At 51.9% G+C, this 16,335-nt stretch overlaps 2 protein-coding genes and 1 long non-coding RNA gene across 5 annotated transcripts in view; 1 reads left to right on the top strand and 2 right to left on the bottom strand.

Annotated features, from left to right (window-relative positions):
* Positions 1-16,335, bottom strand: part of LOC135972145 (microtubule-associated protein 2-like) — a 957,474-nt gene that overhangs the window by 22,096 nt on the left and 919,043 nt on the right. The window lies entirely within an intron of this gene.
* LOC135974224 (uncharacterized) overlaps positions 1-16,335 on the top strand; it is a 74,034-nt gene that overhangs the window by 21,653 nt on the left and 36,046 nt on the right. The gene's annotated exons all lie outside the window — the stretch shown is intronic.
* LOC135974420 (protein MROH8-like) lies at positions 2,311-14,397 on the bottom strand. Its single transcript, XM_065562290.1, has 8 exons — positions 14,284-14,397; positions 13,598-13,677; positions 12,897-13,041; positions 9,813-9,908; positions 8,781-8,885; positions 7,075-7,184; positions 3,467-3,619; positions 2,311-2,465 (listed from the first exon to the last, which is right to left on the bottom strand). Exons 1-7 carry the CDS (start codon positions 14,395-14,397, stop codon positions 3,571-3,573), a joined length of 699 nt encoding a protein of 232 aa, XP_065418362.1. The 3' UTR covers positions 2,311-2,465; positions 3,467-3,570.

The following is a 16,335-nucleotide window of genomic DNA, read 5'->3' as shown; positions in this document are numbered from 1 at the left end:
AGCTCGGCCGCATTGCTAGATATTCAGAAATACGGCAACATGAGGGACTGGATGGCTTAGGAGAAAAGCTATTAAACCTCTTCACCAATGTAACCTCTTTGTAAGAGAAATCCTCCTGTGGAGCCAACGCCCTGCCCAGCAGTCCATTCCCCAGAGCTTGTGCAATTCAATTTGGAGCATGAACAAGGACTCCATGGACCTCAGATTGAGAATCACTGGCACAGGATATGGAGCATTTCAGCTCAAGGCTGCCAGTGTGAATCTGGCCTCAATTGGTCACGACCTGTTACTGGCTGATGGCTAATACCGAGAGGCTGATGGCTAATGGCTAAGACAGCTTCTCTGGCAGCAGATGTCCTATCTGAAATGAACTAAGGGTCTCGGACCAGTGCCCAGTGCACGCTGTCCACATTACAGAGTCAACCACCAGACTTGGCCCTTGTTGGTAGGTTCAGGGATTGAACAGGACATGGAGGCTGAATGAGCCTTTCTTGCCTAGTCGGCAGCCCCTCCAGCTATGAGCTCAGAGTGTTGTTAGGGGCAGTGTGGAGGAAGCTTCATCGTCACTTCCTGGGCTGCAGCTGAGGTCTTCATTGTCCAAGGGTGTCAATGGGGCACCTTTCACCAGCATTAAATTCCCTTTAAAAAAAAAGGGAGCGGGCATGCAGCAGCGTGGCTCAGATCTCCGCAGCGCTCAGCCAACAACTGTGTGAGGGAGGGTTTCAGTGGAGTCCTCTGATATGCAGGGCTGGCTCTAGGATTTTTGCCACCCCAAGCAAAACAAATTTTGGCCGCCCCCAATTTTTTTTTGTGCCCCTCTCCCCCAGCCCTGCCCCAACTCCACCCTTTCCAAACCCCTTCCCCAAATCCCCAGCCCCGCCTCCTCCCCTGGGCGTGCCACATTTCCCCCCCCATTGCGTCCTGGGGGCCCCCGCAACCTCCTGCCCTAGCTCACCTCCGCTCCGCCTGCTCCCCCGGGTGCGCTGCCGCTCTGCTTCTCCCTCCTCCCTCTCAGGCGAAGGAGGGGGGAGAAGCGGAGCAGCGGCGCGTTCAGGGGAGCAGGCAGAGCGGAGGTGAGCTAGGGTCGGGGGGGCGCAGGAAGTAACGGGGGGTAGAGGAACCACTCCCCGCTCCAGCTCACCTCTGCCTCCCCTGAGCGCCCCCCGCTCAGCTTCTCCTCCCTCCCTCCCAGCCTTGCTGCGCAAAACAGCTGTTTCGCACGTGGCAAGCCTGGGAGGGAGGGGGGAGAAGCGGAGCAGCGGCGCATTCAGGGGAGCAGGCGGAGCAGAGGTGAGCTACGGTGGGGGGGGCGCAGGAAGTAAAGGGGGGTAGAGGATCAGCTCCCCACTCCAGCTCACCTCCGCTCCACCACCGCCGCCTCCCCCAAACGCCCTGCTGCTCGGCTTCTCCTCCCTCCCAGACTTGCTGCGCAAAACAACTGTTTCGCGCGCAGCAAGCCTGGGAGGGAGGGGGGAGAAGCGGAGCGGCGGCGGTGCGCTCAGGGAAGCAGGTGGAGGCGAGCTGGGGCGGCAAGCTGGGGTGGCGGGGGCACTTTTTCCCCATGCCCCGGAGTCAGCACCTATGATGGCCGGTTCCAGAATGCCGCCCCTAGAAATGTGCCGCCCCAAGCACCTGCTTGTTTTGCTGGTGCCTGGAGCCGGCCCTGCTGATATGGATTGTTTTTGGAACTCACCGCTTGGGATCATCCATCATAAAACCACGCTTTGCGTAATCACTGTTGCTCAACTTTTCCTGCCCAAACACAAATGTGCTTCAGACAGCAAACGTTCCACCTAGGCTCACTATCTGTACGTTCAGATGAAGGAGAACGGCGGAATGAGCTCTGCGCTTGCCAGCCGGAGTAGCAAAGGGATAGTGAACTCAAGAACACAGACTTAAATCCACCCCCTGCTCCAGGACCCATGAGCACTGACCGTAGGTGTGGGGGACTGTGCTTTTGAGAACCCCTCCCACAGGCAGATCTCTAACAAGTCCCAGGGGCCGGGAGAGGGGGACTGGGAATGAGAGCTCCTGCCTTGCACATGGGGAGACACATTCAGGGAATGGGGGAGAGGAATCTCTGACAGGCGGATTTCGCTCGCTGTGGTTTGTGGCTGAAAAGAGAAGAGCCATCAGGAGGAGAGGGCAGGTAATTTGTCCCATGTAGAGGGGGGAGATTCAGTCCTCAACAGTCAGTGCTTTATACTTTGCCTTAGTAAGACCAAACAATGTGCTCAGTGGTGAGGTTCTCATATAGGGCCTCAAAGGATCACGTGAGGCCTGAAGAGTGGAGGCATTTCGTACCTGTCTGTAGGGAAGGAGTAGTCCAGAAGGCATGAGATCACTGTGTCCAGATGCTCCGCCTCGCCAGCCAGCAGGGCCACTAACTTCTTCATCAGGGTCCTGGAGCTGGGCTGCTGGACTGAATCCAACCGGCTGCAAACCCCGGCCACAAGGTCTGCTGCCTGAGAGAGAGGGAACCAGATGAGATGGGACAAGACTCTCATCCCATCCTGCAGCTGGGGCAAGAGGGAACCTCAGCATCCCTGGAGAATCAGAGTTAGCCTCTAGGTTTTGCCTAAAAGTCACAATTTCCTATATTATTGGCAGGGCTCATTTCAGAGCCTTACAAGGTGCATTGTCGCAAAGACCACATATCAATGGCTCAAAGGAGATGAGTCCTATCTAGGCACAATACAGGGGTAACATAAGAATAGCCATACTGGGTCAGACCAATTGTCCATCTAGCCCAGTATCCTGTCTTCTGCTGGTGCCAGATGCTTCAGAAGAAATGAACAGAACAGGGCAATTTATCGAGTGATCCATCCCCTGTCACCCAGTCCCAGTTTCAATCAGAAGGCGTAGGGACACCCTGTGCACGGTGTTGCACCCCTGACCACCTTAGCTAATAGCCATTGATGGACCTGTCCTCCAGGAACTTTTCTCATTCTTTTTTGAACCTGGTTATACTTTTGGCCTTCACGACATCCCCTGGCAATGAGTTACGAGTTGTGTTGTGTGAAGAAATATTTCCTTAGGTTTGTATTAACCCAGGTTTGTGTGTGTGAAAGGATAAATAAAACTTCCCTATTTACTTTCTCCACACCATTCATGAATTTATAGGTGTGGGCATCCCATGGATTTATACAGAGGCAATATGCTATTTTCTGTCTTATTATCTATCCCTTTCCTAATGCTTCCTAACATTCTGGTAGCCTTTTTGACTGCCATTGCACACTGAGTGGATGTTTTCAGAGAATTGTCCATGATGACTCCACCCTTGAGTGGTAACAGCTGATTTAGACCCCCTCCGTTTGTATGTATAGTTGGGATTATGTTTTCCAATATACAGGAATCAGACTAGAAGATCTGATGGTTCCTTCTGGCCTTAAACTCTCTGAACGTATGACTGTTCCCAGCACTGGGAATTCTAGTTTCCGTCCATCTCAGCAGCAGCGCCCCATACCTTCTCCACCTTAGTCCCACCGCTGTTCACCATGGCAGACAGCAATCCCTCTGCAGTTGGCTGGCAGTTATTGTTGCAGTGATTCGTCAGGCCATCCATAACAGTCAGAATGAAATCTGTCCTCTCTCTTGGGTTGAAATAGACTCCAAAGAGCTGAAGCATACAGGGAAAAGCGTAATTTACAAAAGGCCTCGTCCTGATTCCACGGGGGGCGGATAACTACTGGAGCCCAGAGAAAGCCCTGTCTGGGGGTTGCAGGTCCTCTCCAGCTTCTCAGGGGCTCTGTTTTACTCCTTTCTATTACAGGGCCCCAGTCGCTGATGAGGCTTCTGCTGCGAAACCATATCACTCACAGTGAGGCAAGAGGACTAGTTAAACCATTACAGTGGCCAACCTAGGAGTGCTGCCGTGCACGTCAGGATGTGCATTTAGTGGTGTCAGACTCCTACTTCTCAGGCATCCGAGGTGCAAGGGTCACCATTAAAAGATCAGCAGTTGTGGGATCCATGTAGTAATGTTAGTAATGACTGTTACAGTACTCGGTCTTTGACTGTGACTGTATGTGATACCCTCCTACAACACATCCCAGCATAAATACAGCACCCAAGTCCTGATTATGACACCATCACCATACTTCCTGGCTTGCAGCCTGACCCAAAGACCATTGAAATCAATGGAAAGACTTCCATTGGCTTCAATAGGTTTTGGATCAAGCCTATATAGTATAGACCTCGTTGTGACAGCTTCTAACAACCCAAAGTACTAGAGCAGCAGGCGTTCAACCTTCCCCATATGGACACTCCCTTTCCTGTACTAGGACCCTCCCAGAGTCCCCTTCCAAACTAGCCAAGAGCCTGTCCCATTTGGCAATAAGGAAAGGGCAGGGTGGCTGTGCCCCCCAGGTTGGGAACCCATCTGCTAGAGCAGTGGTTCTCAATCAGGGATACGCATACCACTGGGGGTACACATAGGGGCGGCAGGTTCGTATAATTTTTGGCATTGCTCAGAATGGGTCCAAGTCCCGCCTCCCCCTACACCTGCCTAAGGCTCTGGGAGGGAGTCTGGGTGCGGGAGGTGGTTTGGGGTAGAGGCTCTGGGAGGAAGTTTGAGCGCAGGCTCTGGGAGAGAGTCTGGGTGCGGGAGGGGGTTTGGGGTGCAGGCTCTGGGAGGAAGTTTGAGTGCGGGCTCTGGGAGGGAGTCTGGGTGCGGGAGGGGGTTTGGGGTGCAGACTCTGGGAGGAAGTTTGGGTGCTGGGTGCAGGCTCTGGGTTGAGGCAGGAGGCTGGGGTGCAGGAGTGGCTGTGGGCTCTGGGAGGGAGTTTGGGTGCTGGGTGCAGGCTCTGGGTTGAGGCAGGGGACTGGGGTGCAGGAGGGGCTGCATGCTCTGGGAGTGAGTCTGGGTGTGGGAGGGGGTTTGGGGTGCAGGCTCTGGGAGGAAGTTTGAGTGCAGGCTCCGGGAGGGAGTCTGGGTGCGGGAGGGGGTTTGGGGTGCAGGTTCTGGGAGGAAGTTTGAGTGCGGGCTCTGGGAGGGAGTCTGGGTGCGGGAGGGGGTTTGGGGTGCAGGCTCTGGGCAGGAAGTTTGGGTGCAGGAGGGGTGCAGGCTCTGGGAGGGATTCTGGGTGCGGGAGGGAGTTTGGGGTGCAGGCTCTGGGAGGAAGTTTGAGTGCGGGCTCTGAGAGGGAGTCTGGGTGCAGGAGGGGGTTTGGGGTGCAGGCTCTGGGAGGAAGTTTGGGTGCAGGAGAGGTGCAGGCTCTGAGATGAGTTTGAGTGCTGGGTGCAGGCTCTGGGCTGGAATAGACGGTTTGGGTGTGGGAGGGGGCGTGCGGCTGGTCCAAGGATGAGGAGTTTGGGGTGCAGCAGGCAGGCTGACCCTGGGCTGGGGCAGGGGGACAGAGAGGAGGACTCCCCCCAGCCCTCTCCCTGCTGGCGGCAGCGAGCTCTGGGGGAGAGGAAGGGGGGGCCTCCTCACCGACCCCCAACACGACACTCATCCAAGCCCCCCCAGGCTGCTGCTCAGGAGGTCCAGCCAGGATAAGCCTCCCCCTCCCCTCCCCCGAGTCGACTCGGAGTCTCCTGCCGGGGGCGGGGGGGAGGGCTGCCATGCGCTCCTCCCCTCCTCCCTCCGCAGGCGCAGCAGCCGCCTCAGCCTGCCCCCGGCGCCGCTTCCTTGTAGCCGGCTGCGGCAGCGGCTGGCGAGGGAGCACAGTGCGGAGCTGCAGGGGGCAGCCCCCCGCTGCCCAGGGAAGGCAGGGGCGCTTGGGGGAGGTGCGCGGGGGTGGCAGCCGGGGCCGGGAGAGGTGCGTGGGGGCGGCAGGCGGGGCTGGGAGAGAGACCCGGCCCCGAACATTGGTGGAGTTGGGTCCCCTGGGCCCTGAATTTTCTCAAGCCCGGGCACCATGGGCCCACATAACTTGCCGTCCCTGGGGGTACAGGGGGTACATCAACTCATCTAGATATTTGCTTAGTTTTACAACAGGCTACATAAAAAGCACTAGCAAAGTCAGTCCAAACTAACATTTCATACAGACAAAGATTTGTTTATACTATCTACTATATCAGTGTTTCTCAATCTGGGGGTGGCAACCCCCAGGGGGGTCATGGGATGGGTTTAGGGGGGTCACAAGTTTAGGGTCGCCATTGGGGGTGGCAAGCAGGGCCCCCGCAAATCTAAGATACATGCAGAAGCTGAAGTCCAAGCCAAGCCCACTGCCTAGGTTTGCCAACTTTGTAATATTTAAAAACCGGATACTCATGCAGGAGTGCTGGACCTCTTCTGCCCCGCCTCTTCCCCCCGAGGCCCTGCCCCCCATTTGGGCCTCTTCTCCCCTTCCACTGTTGCTCACTGCTCTTCCCCTCTTCCCCGCCCAGGTCAGGAGCAATTTGCCTGCTGGGAGCTGCAGCCGCATGATGTGGGTAGGTGGCGGCCCCGGTTGAGTAGGGGCTGGTGCGGGTGATGACCTGGCACCTCCCCACCTCCCTCACCCGCAGTAACTGGACTTTGGGTGTCCAGTCAGTAGATCTGACCGGACACTATCAGATCCCCTTTTCAACCAGATTTTCTGGTCGAAAACCGGGCACCCGGCCACCTTACCACCGCCCGGGGCTCAAGCTGAAGCCAGAACCCCGCCCCCTGGGACTGAAATCAGGTACAATAGTCTGGAAAGGTTGAGAACCACTTGCTGCAGAGTAGATCACTCTATGAGCATTTGTTGTCTTCACTGTTGTAGCCGTGTCGGTCCCAGGGTATTAGAGACACAAGGTGGGTGAGGTTCTATCTTTTATTGAACCAACTTCTGGTAGTGAGAGAGACCAGCTTTTGAGCTACACAGAGCTCTTCTGTCTCTGTCTGAAGAAGAGCTCTGTATGGCTCAAAAGTTTGTCTCTTTCACCCACAGAAGTTGATCCAATAAAAAAATTGGACCTCACCCATCTTGTTTCTTTCTGAGCATGTCATTTCTAGCCATGAGTAAGGGCAGGAGCTATAATTCTTGGGTAAGCCATACACAATAGAGATGGGCGATCCAGGGACAGGAAGTAGTTTGGAGATGTGCAATACCGTATTGTACTGACACCAATGTAGAATGGTCATTAGTGCCAGGATGTGATTACCTCTGCGATCCTGGAGGGGCTGTTGCAAACCACAGTGGGGCTCCAAGCAGCCAGAAATTCCTTGTTCCTCTGTTCAGTCCATTCCACATTCTTTCTGTCCAACTGTGCAACTGAAATACATGTTAATAACACTCTTAACTTTCCATTCTGCTTCCTGGCTTCTGCTCTCATCCCTCTTTACTGAACAAAGCCCTTTGTTTGGCCCTGATCTAGGAAAGCATTTAAGCACGTACATTATTCTAAGCAGATGAATAATCCCAGGGACTTCCGTGGGACTACTCGCCTTATGAAAGTTACAGATGTGCGTAAATGTTGTGCTGGATCAGGGCCTTGACCCCCAGAGTAAAGTGACTCTATCAAGTGGTGACTGGAATCTAGCCAAAACACTTCAGTGGCATAGAAGTGGATTAACACAGTCATGAATCGAGCCCCAGATTTGGATCCAGATTTCCAACAGCCATCAAAGTTCTGGGGCGTTTGGGGTACAGGCATCTCGAACTGAACTAATTGGTCTGATGGCGTTGAATCCCCTATCATCGTGTCCCACTGACCCTTCCCATTCCCACTGACGGAATGAGCTCTACCAGTCTCAGTTTGCGGTAACGTGTGTTGCCTTTCTCTGTATTCCCCCCCTCCCCTTTCCTTTCTTTGAAAGTCAGGGCTAGAATTACGGGATGACTATCAGACACTTGTTTCTAGAGCCACAAAAAAACCAGCACTCTGTTCAAAGGAACAAATACCGAGCCAGATGCTCTACTTCTTCCTCAGGCACTATCCTGAATGGGAGCTTTGCCTGAGGAAAGTCTCTAGCATTTAGCTCCCAGGAGGGGGATTCAGATGCTCATCACTGCTTCTCTTACTCTTTTGGCGCCACGCAATAGAGACGAGGTAATGAACAGCCCCTGCTGCCTTTGAGCTGATCGCCTTGACGGGATCCCCACAGCGGATCCCCAGCACTGCAACCAGGTGTCCAAGCCTGGTGAATGGAGACGCTTCCTAATTGTACAAAAGAGGAGAGGAGGAATCCATTACCACTGCAGGTAAAGCGGGCTGTGTCTCCTAGGCAAGGAGTCTATATCCACACAGTCCCTTTCTATAATGGGGCGTGATCCTCAGCTCTCTTTCTTCAGAAGAGGCTTGGGAGCCAGAAGAAGAATATAGGGCTCGATCCCGCACCACAGACGTCCACTGGAGTTTTGCCACAGACGTCAGTGGGAGCAAGATCAGGATCATAATGATCTGTAACGGCTGAGGTGGGCTGGAACGGAGAGGCCTCTTCCTGCAGCTCCACAAGAGGAAAGTATCCCATGGTACTAGGATGAGGAATGGAGGCAAACAGGGAACCAGCTGGGGATGAAATGTCTTCAGTCTCTAGGATTTTGAAATCTCTTTTCTCTGAAATTCATTAGATCCAACCATAGAAAAACCCGTTCTTCCTGTGCCCCTTGTTAGCTGCCTTTCCTGCATTGGAAAGAGGTGGCCTATTCCTCCAGGGCACTGGATTTATTTTCCAAGTGTATCAGACGCCAACCCATCTCAGTCAGGATGATGGACGAGCAACGAGATCGGTTTTTCCTCCGCCTATTAGGGAGCATTGCACTTTGGGGCCCATCAAGATACTTCTAAGCAGGAGGTTTCTCTGGCGTGGGAGAGTGCCCTGTAGGTCTAGTTTGCAATCAGGTCACTAGAAGTCAAGAGTTACTCACATCCAGTTTGACTTCTGTGGCCACGAAGTTTAGGAGCAGTATGCTGCTCCATACAGCCCTCTCCCGCCGGCAAGCTTCCCTCGACTGCATCCAGGAGTCCATGAGCTGCAGGAAAAACAAGAGAGGTTAAAAATAACAGGGGGAAAGGGTGTATACAAGTGATCCCCAAAGGATAATCTTTATTCTGGCTGAATCATCTCACTCTTACAGATACAGGCTGCGTCTGCTTTGTGCAGACTCAAAATACACATGGAATTCTTCTCTTGGAACGAAAGCAAAGTGCATTTCTCTCTGAGGGCCCAGTCACACACCCGCTGAAGTCAATGAAAGTTTTGACATTGATCTAAGGACCGATCCAATGCCCATTGAAGTCAACGGAAAGATCCCCATTTGATTTCAATGAGCATTGGATGGAGCCTTTAATGGATGCAGGATTGGGTCCTATGTAAGGAAGGGAAGGGCCAAGTCTTCTCTGGACAAGCCACACAATCCAGCATTTCATTCAGCAAAATAAGAGCAGCTGGAGGAAAACTTCTATTCTTTCATGATTGCAGACTTTGGGCCAGCCCTCATGCTCTGTAGTTAGCGGCAGTCTTGGTTCCCATTGCACCCATTGGTTCTCACTGTGGGACAGCTGGAGCTGGGAGTTCTGTGGAGGCCGGGTGCCAGCCCTCACGGGGGACTAGAGTCCTGGCAGTGACCCCTCCAATTGCATCAGGAGTGGCAATGATGGGCAGTAAAGGGAATAACGTCCTCATTTGGAAAGGACACTGTGATGTAAGGGCCACCTGGAGACAGGAAAGAAACTGAGGGTAACAATGGAGGAGATTGTCAGACCTCACAGATGGAAATAGAAGACTCCCCCGTGCTACATGAACCTTGTCACATATGCCCTAATAGGAGAACCCTGTGGAGATGGGGCACTCCGTTCTTTCCTTAACTCTCCTTTCCCTCACAAGCTCTTGACAAGATTTTCCTGTTCCTCTTCCCTACCTTACCATCCTCCAACCGGCATCTCCAGATCCTGTTTACCTGCAAGATCCTCTCTAGCTCAGCCGGAACTGGATTTTCTAAAAACAGACTCTGGAGCATCTCGTTGAGGGTCTGCAATGTTTCAATGAAGAGATCCTGAAAGGAGGGGGAACCGTTATGCTCAGCGCCACAGAGCTGTGGATTATACAAATAATTTATCTTATGGGCTTGAGGCAAGAATCACAGGGTGAAATTCTTTGGCCTGTATTATACAAGAAATCAGGCTAGATCAGGGGTGGCCAACCTGTGGCTCCGGAGCCACATGCGGCTCTTCAGAAGTTAATATGCGGCTCCTTGTATAGGCCCCGACTCCGGGACTGGAGCTACAGGCGCCAACGTTCCAATGTGCCCGGGGGTGCTCATCAGGGGCGTAGCCAGGTGGAGGGAACAGGGGCAGTGGGGAAAAAAAAGGCGCCACCCGCTGCGGCGCTTTTACTGACAGGGCGGCGCTCCGGGTCTTCGGCGGCACCTCGGCGGCGGGATCTTCACTCGCTCTGCGGGTCTTCGGCGGCACCTCGGCGGCGGGACCTTCACTCGCTCTGTGGGTCTTCGGTGGCACCTCGGCGGCGGGACCTTCACTCGCTCTGTGGGTCTTCGGCGGCACCTCGGCGGCGGGACCTTCACTCGCTCTGCGGGTCTTCGGCGGCACCTCGGCGGCGGGACCTTCACTCGCTCTGCGGGTCTTCGGCGGCACCTCGGCGGCGGGACCTTCACTCGCTCTGTGGGTCTTCGGCAGCACCTCAGCGGCGGGACCTTCACTCGCTCTGTGGGTCTTCGGCGGCACCTCGGCGGCGGGACCTTCACTCACTCTGCGGGTCTTCGGCGTCATTTCGGCGATGAAGCTTCAGTGCCGCCGAAGACACCCGGAGCTAGTGAAGGTCCCGCCGCCGAAGTACCGCCAAGACCCGGAGCGCCGCCCCGTCAGTAAAAGCGCCGCAGCAGGTGGTGCCTTTTTTTTTCCTGCTCCCGGGTGAGTAAAATGAAAAAGGCGCCACTTGTGCTCGGTGGGGGAGCGGCCGCTGCCCCGCTTCCACCCTAGCTACGCTACTGGTGCTTACTGCTCAACCCCTGGCTCTGCCACAGGCTCTGCCCCCACTCCACCCCTTCCCGCCTCATCCCCTGAGCCTGCCGTGCCATCGCTCCTCCCCTCCAGAGCCTCCTGCACGCCACCAAACAGCTGATCGGGACGTGCGGAGAGGGAGGGGGAGGCGCTGATCAGCGGGCCTGCCAGAGGGCAGGAGGCTCTGGGAGTGGGGTGGGGGAGCTGAAGGGGGGCTGCTTACATATTACTGTGGATCTTCAGCAATGTCCATTGGTAAATTCTGGCTCCTTCTCAGGCTCAGGTTGGCCACCCCTGGGTTAGATGATCTAATGGGCCTTTCTGGCTTCCAAGTCATAAACCAATAGAATTTATAGTTCAGACCTTGTCCTAAGACAAGGTCTATAAAAATAAGGCCAGATCCTCAATGAGTGCATATTGACATAGCTCCATCAGCGGGCGTGAAGCTACACGGATTCATACCAGTGAAGGGTCTGGCCCATACTTCTTGTACACAATAGTTGCTAAATAATTAGCTACTTCACTTATTCAATAATGTGGGTGCCCTGAGCACAAGAGAAACCGTATTTAGATTTGTTCTGGGCAGTGAATCCTTCAGGAATCTCAAGAAAACTAGCCTCACGTTTCAACTGATATTGGCCTGCTGTGATTCAAAGCTGTGCTCTTGACAATCACCCAGAAAGCCAGATGCATCGTTATATCCCTGCCTCATTTCCATTATAAACCAAAGGAAACTGAGAACAGAAAGACATCTGCAGTATAAATGACCCTTTTCTTATAATTGATCTTCCAAATCATCCCCCAAACCTGATGTAATGAATTCATCAATGCCCCCCTGGGGAAGATAACATGCAGCAAAGGCCTTATCAGAGAGTAAGGAAAATGTTATAGCAAAAGAAAGTCCTACGTTGAAATGAGATTTTTTAACATTAGAAATAAATATCACTTTAATAAATATATCACCTTGTCTTTGCAGGAGTGCCGCCAGCTTTTCTGCTGCCCTATGCGGCGGAAGGTCCCGCCTCGAAATGCCGCCTCCCACAGAGGCGGCGGAAGGTCCCGCAGCCGAAATACCGGTGTGGTCGCCACCCCCCAAATTGTAGCGCCCTAGGCGACCGCCTAATGGGTTGCGCCGGCCCTGTGTCTTTGCCCTTTACTCCTCTGGGTCTTAGATACTATTCACTCCAATGATTTGGTTAGAGAGAGCATATGTGAGCATGCGGGATGTGAGGCAAATTAAGTGTTCTAAATTCTATTGACTTTGGTAGTGAATTTGGTCCAGTGTCCGTAATTTCTCTCCCCTCAACTTTAGGGCCATAAATGGCTTTTCAGAATTAAAAAGCACAGGCACTGAAAGCTTTAGCAACTCTGACAGTACAGGTCAGATGTTTAAAGATTTGCCACCATATTTACACCCACAATTTGCAGCCGCAGCTTTGCTCCTACTGGTCTTTTCACCCGTCAAGTTGATCACTTCGATGCCAAAGTACTGGATTTAGGTATGAAATCAGGTATTTCAGGTGCCCACGTGAGCTAAGGTGTAACTGCAAATAATTGCAGGTCACAGGTAGGGACTAAAGTAAAGTTCAGGCTGAAAATGTGGCTGTATCGAGTGCCGCAGGACCCCAACTTTATTCAGCCCCTTCATGCAAGAGGACCTAGCTGTGGGAGGTGCCACACATCAGAAATACCCGGTCAGTGATCAAACAATAGCCAGCCCCATTTCTGGGGCAAGCACTAAGTACGTTTTCCTCATTTCACATGCCTCATTCTAGCTTCACCACCTAGATTGGGATCCCCAGTAGTTCCCTAGTAAATTGAAAACGGATGGATCATTTTCATAATTGGGAATGTGGCAGCTACTTGCTGTATGCATGGGATGAATGATCAGGGCCACGTCACCGGGGCTAAAGTCCCCAACTGATACTCCACAATGGCGTTCCATGAGAAATTTCGCTGACAGTGTAGTCACATATCACCAATATGGGCCCAAAGTAAGTAACAGGAAACCATTCTTCAGTTACCTTTGTGTACTGGCCGCTTATACCCCTGATTACTCCTTGCACCTGCAATGTCACTAGAAGTGGCAGGGAAAACACGCTCTTGAGGAATGTTCTCAGCAGGACCCATCTCTGGTGGGAGCTCATGGCCTTCACCACATGCTTTTTGCTGGTAAAAGGAAGAAGCCTGGATTGAACTTTGAGGTGCTGAAGTGTAACGGAAGCATCAGATGGTGAGCACATGAACTGAGGGTTATGCTGAAGGAGTGTGAGACTAAGAGACATCTGGACTATACAAGAGAACAAGATCATGTGAACAGTAACAATGTAGAAGAGTAAGACACTGGCAAAGATTAACAGAATACAGGAAAAGCACGGGAGGGCAGGGACTGGTGACCCGAATAGTAAATCCGGCTCAGAAACGCTACAGAAGAGAGTGAAGGAAATGACTCAGCTGACACCTCCAGAAAGAAAATCATTTCAAAATGTCTGCAGAGACTCTTGGCTTTGAATCACATGTGGAGTAAAGAGGATTACAAAGTTACTGGGTAGAAAATCATCAGTCAGCCATGCAATAGTTCCCCATCTCCTCCCCAAAGAGTCCTCAGCATCTAAAGAGAAAAAGGCATGAAGTGAGGGACTGCTATTGGCAACTCTGGTCCCACCGAGCATGGAGTGAGAAGCCAGGTGTGAAGGCTGGGCAGTTAAATGAGAAGTCACGTTACCTCAGCTCGATAATGATGGCCATGGCCTGGAGCCGTATGGTGCTGGAGAGAGAGTCCCGGGGTTCTTTCTTAATCATCTCCTGTAAGTCACAAAGGGGCAAACATAGAAAATGAGACACAAGTGCTCCCAGCATCAGTCCTACTCCCTCACACATTCATTGAGGAGGTTATACAAAGCCCTGGCATCACAGCTAACTCTGGAGGCCTCAAAAAAGGCTAAATTAGCCACAGGCTTCTCCGGAGTCTCCAATAAATCCCCAGCTAAAAGAACATCAGATATTCCAAAAGTAACAAGGAGCCCAGCCAAAACCCAGGATCTTCCTTTCTGATGGAAGAGCTCCCAGATCATGAAGCTGCTCAGCCAGTGGTGTTGTCCAAAGGGATCTCATCTGTTTCTACCCAGCCACAAATTCACTCCCTCATTTCCTCATCCATCTCTGTTCACTCATCTCCTACTTCCCACCAACTAGCATCCTCTCTCTGTCCATTCACACTAATATTTCCAGTCAATCAGCACTGACCTCAATTTTACACACTGAAATAATTGCTTCAGTGTATACAACAAAGTTCTTTACAACTCTCCAGATTCCATGGACCCTAGCGTGGGTTTAGCAGCTAAGTATTCTCCACAGTTCATCAACCTTTTCCAACCAACAACACGGACCCTGTGTATATTATTTACTCACCACTATGGCTCCTGCAGTGTCTGATGCAAAGTTGTGAATAAAAAAGTCAGGCATGTTATGCCAGTCGATGCTCTTGCTGAGAACAAACAAGAGTCTTAAGAAACTTCTTTTCATAATGAAATCCTAAACCAAAATGAGAAAAAATATATATCAGGGTGAAAGGGTTTTAGATAGAGAACATCATCGGGTAGAATATTCTACCTTCATTCAAAACCCCTCCACACGGAACACCTGGTAGATAAATTAACAATGTTGCAGAGCAATGAATAATCAGGATCAGAAATCGCGGTGAGTTGAGGATGATGATGTATCCGGGCAGCACCTACAATATACTGGGCTCTGTCTGCATACAAAGGAAGACACAGGCCCAGCTCCCAAGAATTGACAGTCTAAGAAGGGTTCTGATGGCTTCCAGCAGAATGTTGGATTGTGTAGGACTGACTGTGTGAGCTACTTGTTCAGAGAAGGGTTGGATCAAGGAGAACAAGCAGAACAGCAATGGGACTCCATGTGGAGGACTCCACACAGGGCCTGTTTTCTGTAGGACAAGTAGCCAGATGTAGCGTGACCATGTGTAATAAATGAAGAGGGGGGGGGCTCCCTTTTATGAACACCCAGCCAGCCAGTTAGCTATAAAGTCCCTCTTGGTGGCTGTTCTCTGCTTGCTTTACCTGTAAAGGGTTAACAAAGTTCCCCAGCTAAAGGAAAAGGAGTGGGCACCTGACCAAAAGATCCAAGGGGAGGGCTAAAACTTTTTAAAATGGGGAAAAAACTTCTCTTTGTCTGTGTCTGTTCTCTGGAGACGGGACTCGGAGCAGCAATTCTGTGTAAGGCTGGAACCAGGTATGAAAATTCATCTTCCATACCGAGAAAAATCCTTGGACAGGGAATGTTTAACTAGACGCGATCAGGTTTAATTCTTTATTTTGGCTTGTGGATCTCCTCTGTGCTAACCCCAGATACTTTTGTTTTGCTTGTAACCTTGAAGCTGAACCTCAAGAGAGCTATCTTGATGCTTAATTTTGGTAATTGTTTTCTTTTAAGATCTAGCAAAAAGCCTAAGTTCCAGATGTACTTTCTTCCTTTTTGTTTTTAACAAAATTCCCCGAACATGCTCTCTGTCGACTCCGGAACTCCACCAGAGCGAGAGGCGGAAGCGGAGTCGACGGGGGAGCCGCGGCCGTCGATCCCGCACTGTGAGGACCCGAGGTAAATCGATCTAAGATATGTCGACTTCAGCTACTCTATTCTCGTAGCTGAAGTTGCGTATCTTAGATCGATCCCCCCCCCCAGTGTAGACCAGCCCTGAGAGAGGAGCAGTCGCCAGGGGAGACCTTGGGTGGAAATGTCTCGTCCTTGAGTCCAACGGATAGTGTGAGGCAGGGGAGTAGCCGGGCAAGAATCTCCTGAAACTAGCACAGAGTGGTGGGAAATCCCTGCAAATCAAGGATACCACCGACAAACGGGGCATGAGATCACCAAAGAGTTTGTGGGATGTATCTGGAGAAGGCCCCTAATATGTATAATAGGAGAAAAGCATCCAGAGGCTGGATTGTCTGGAGTAAGTGAAAGAAGAAAGGTTGAGTGCTGTAGGCAAAGGGTTTGAAGAGAAGTCAGACCCTATGTGATAAACCTTCTGGGATGTCCCAGGCTGGGTCAGGTGGGACGGACAGCGTGAGGGGACACTAGTTTACAGATTAGATGGAGAAGGTTTATACCTCTTTGTTACTATTGAAGTAGTCAACAGTGTTTCTCCATGATTCCAGCAAGAGCATGGCTCCCTCCATAGCACAGCCATGCTGCTCACGTCCACTTTCATCCGCCTCCCAAATAGTCTCCATGCACGAGATATCTGGGACTAATAAGAAAGAAGGAATGACCAAAAGAAAGAAATTACTGCCATTGCTGGTTAAAGGGGAACGAACGCGCCCTGAGGTGTCATTCATGGACTGATTGGTGCCCAAAAGACAGTTCATTTAAACCAAAGAAAGGGCACGGTCTGTCTGTCTTGGGGTTGTATACTGCTGCCCATCACCGTGGTATCTGGGCTCC

Source organism: Chrysemys picta, chromosome 11, assembly GCF_011386835.1.
Source record: "Chrysemys picta bellii isolate R12L10 chromosome 11, ASM1138683v2, whole genome shotgun sequence".
Taxonomy (NCBI): domain Eukaryota; kingdom Metazoa; phylum Chordata; order Testudines; family Emydidae; genus Chrysemys; species Chrysemys picta.
This window is presented reverse-complemented; position numbering and strand designations above follow the sequence as displayed.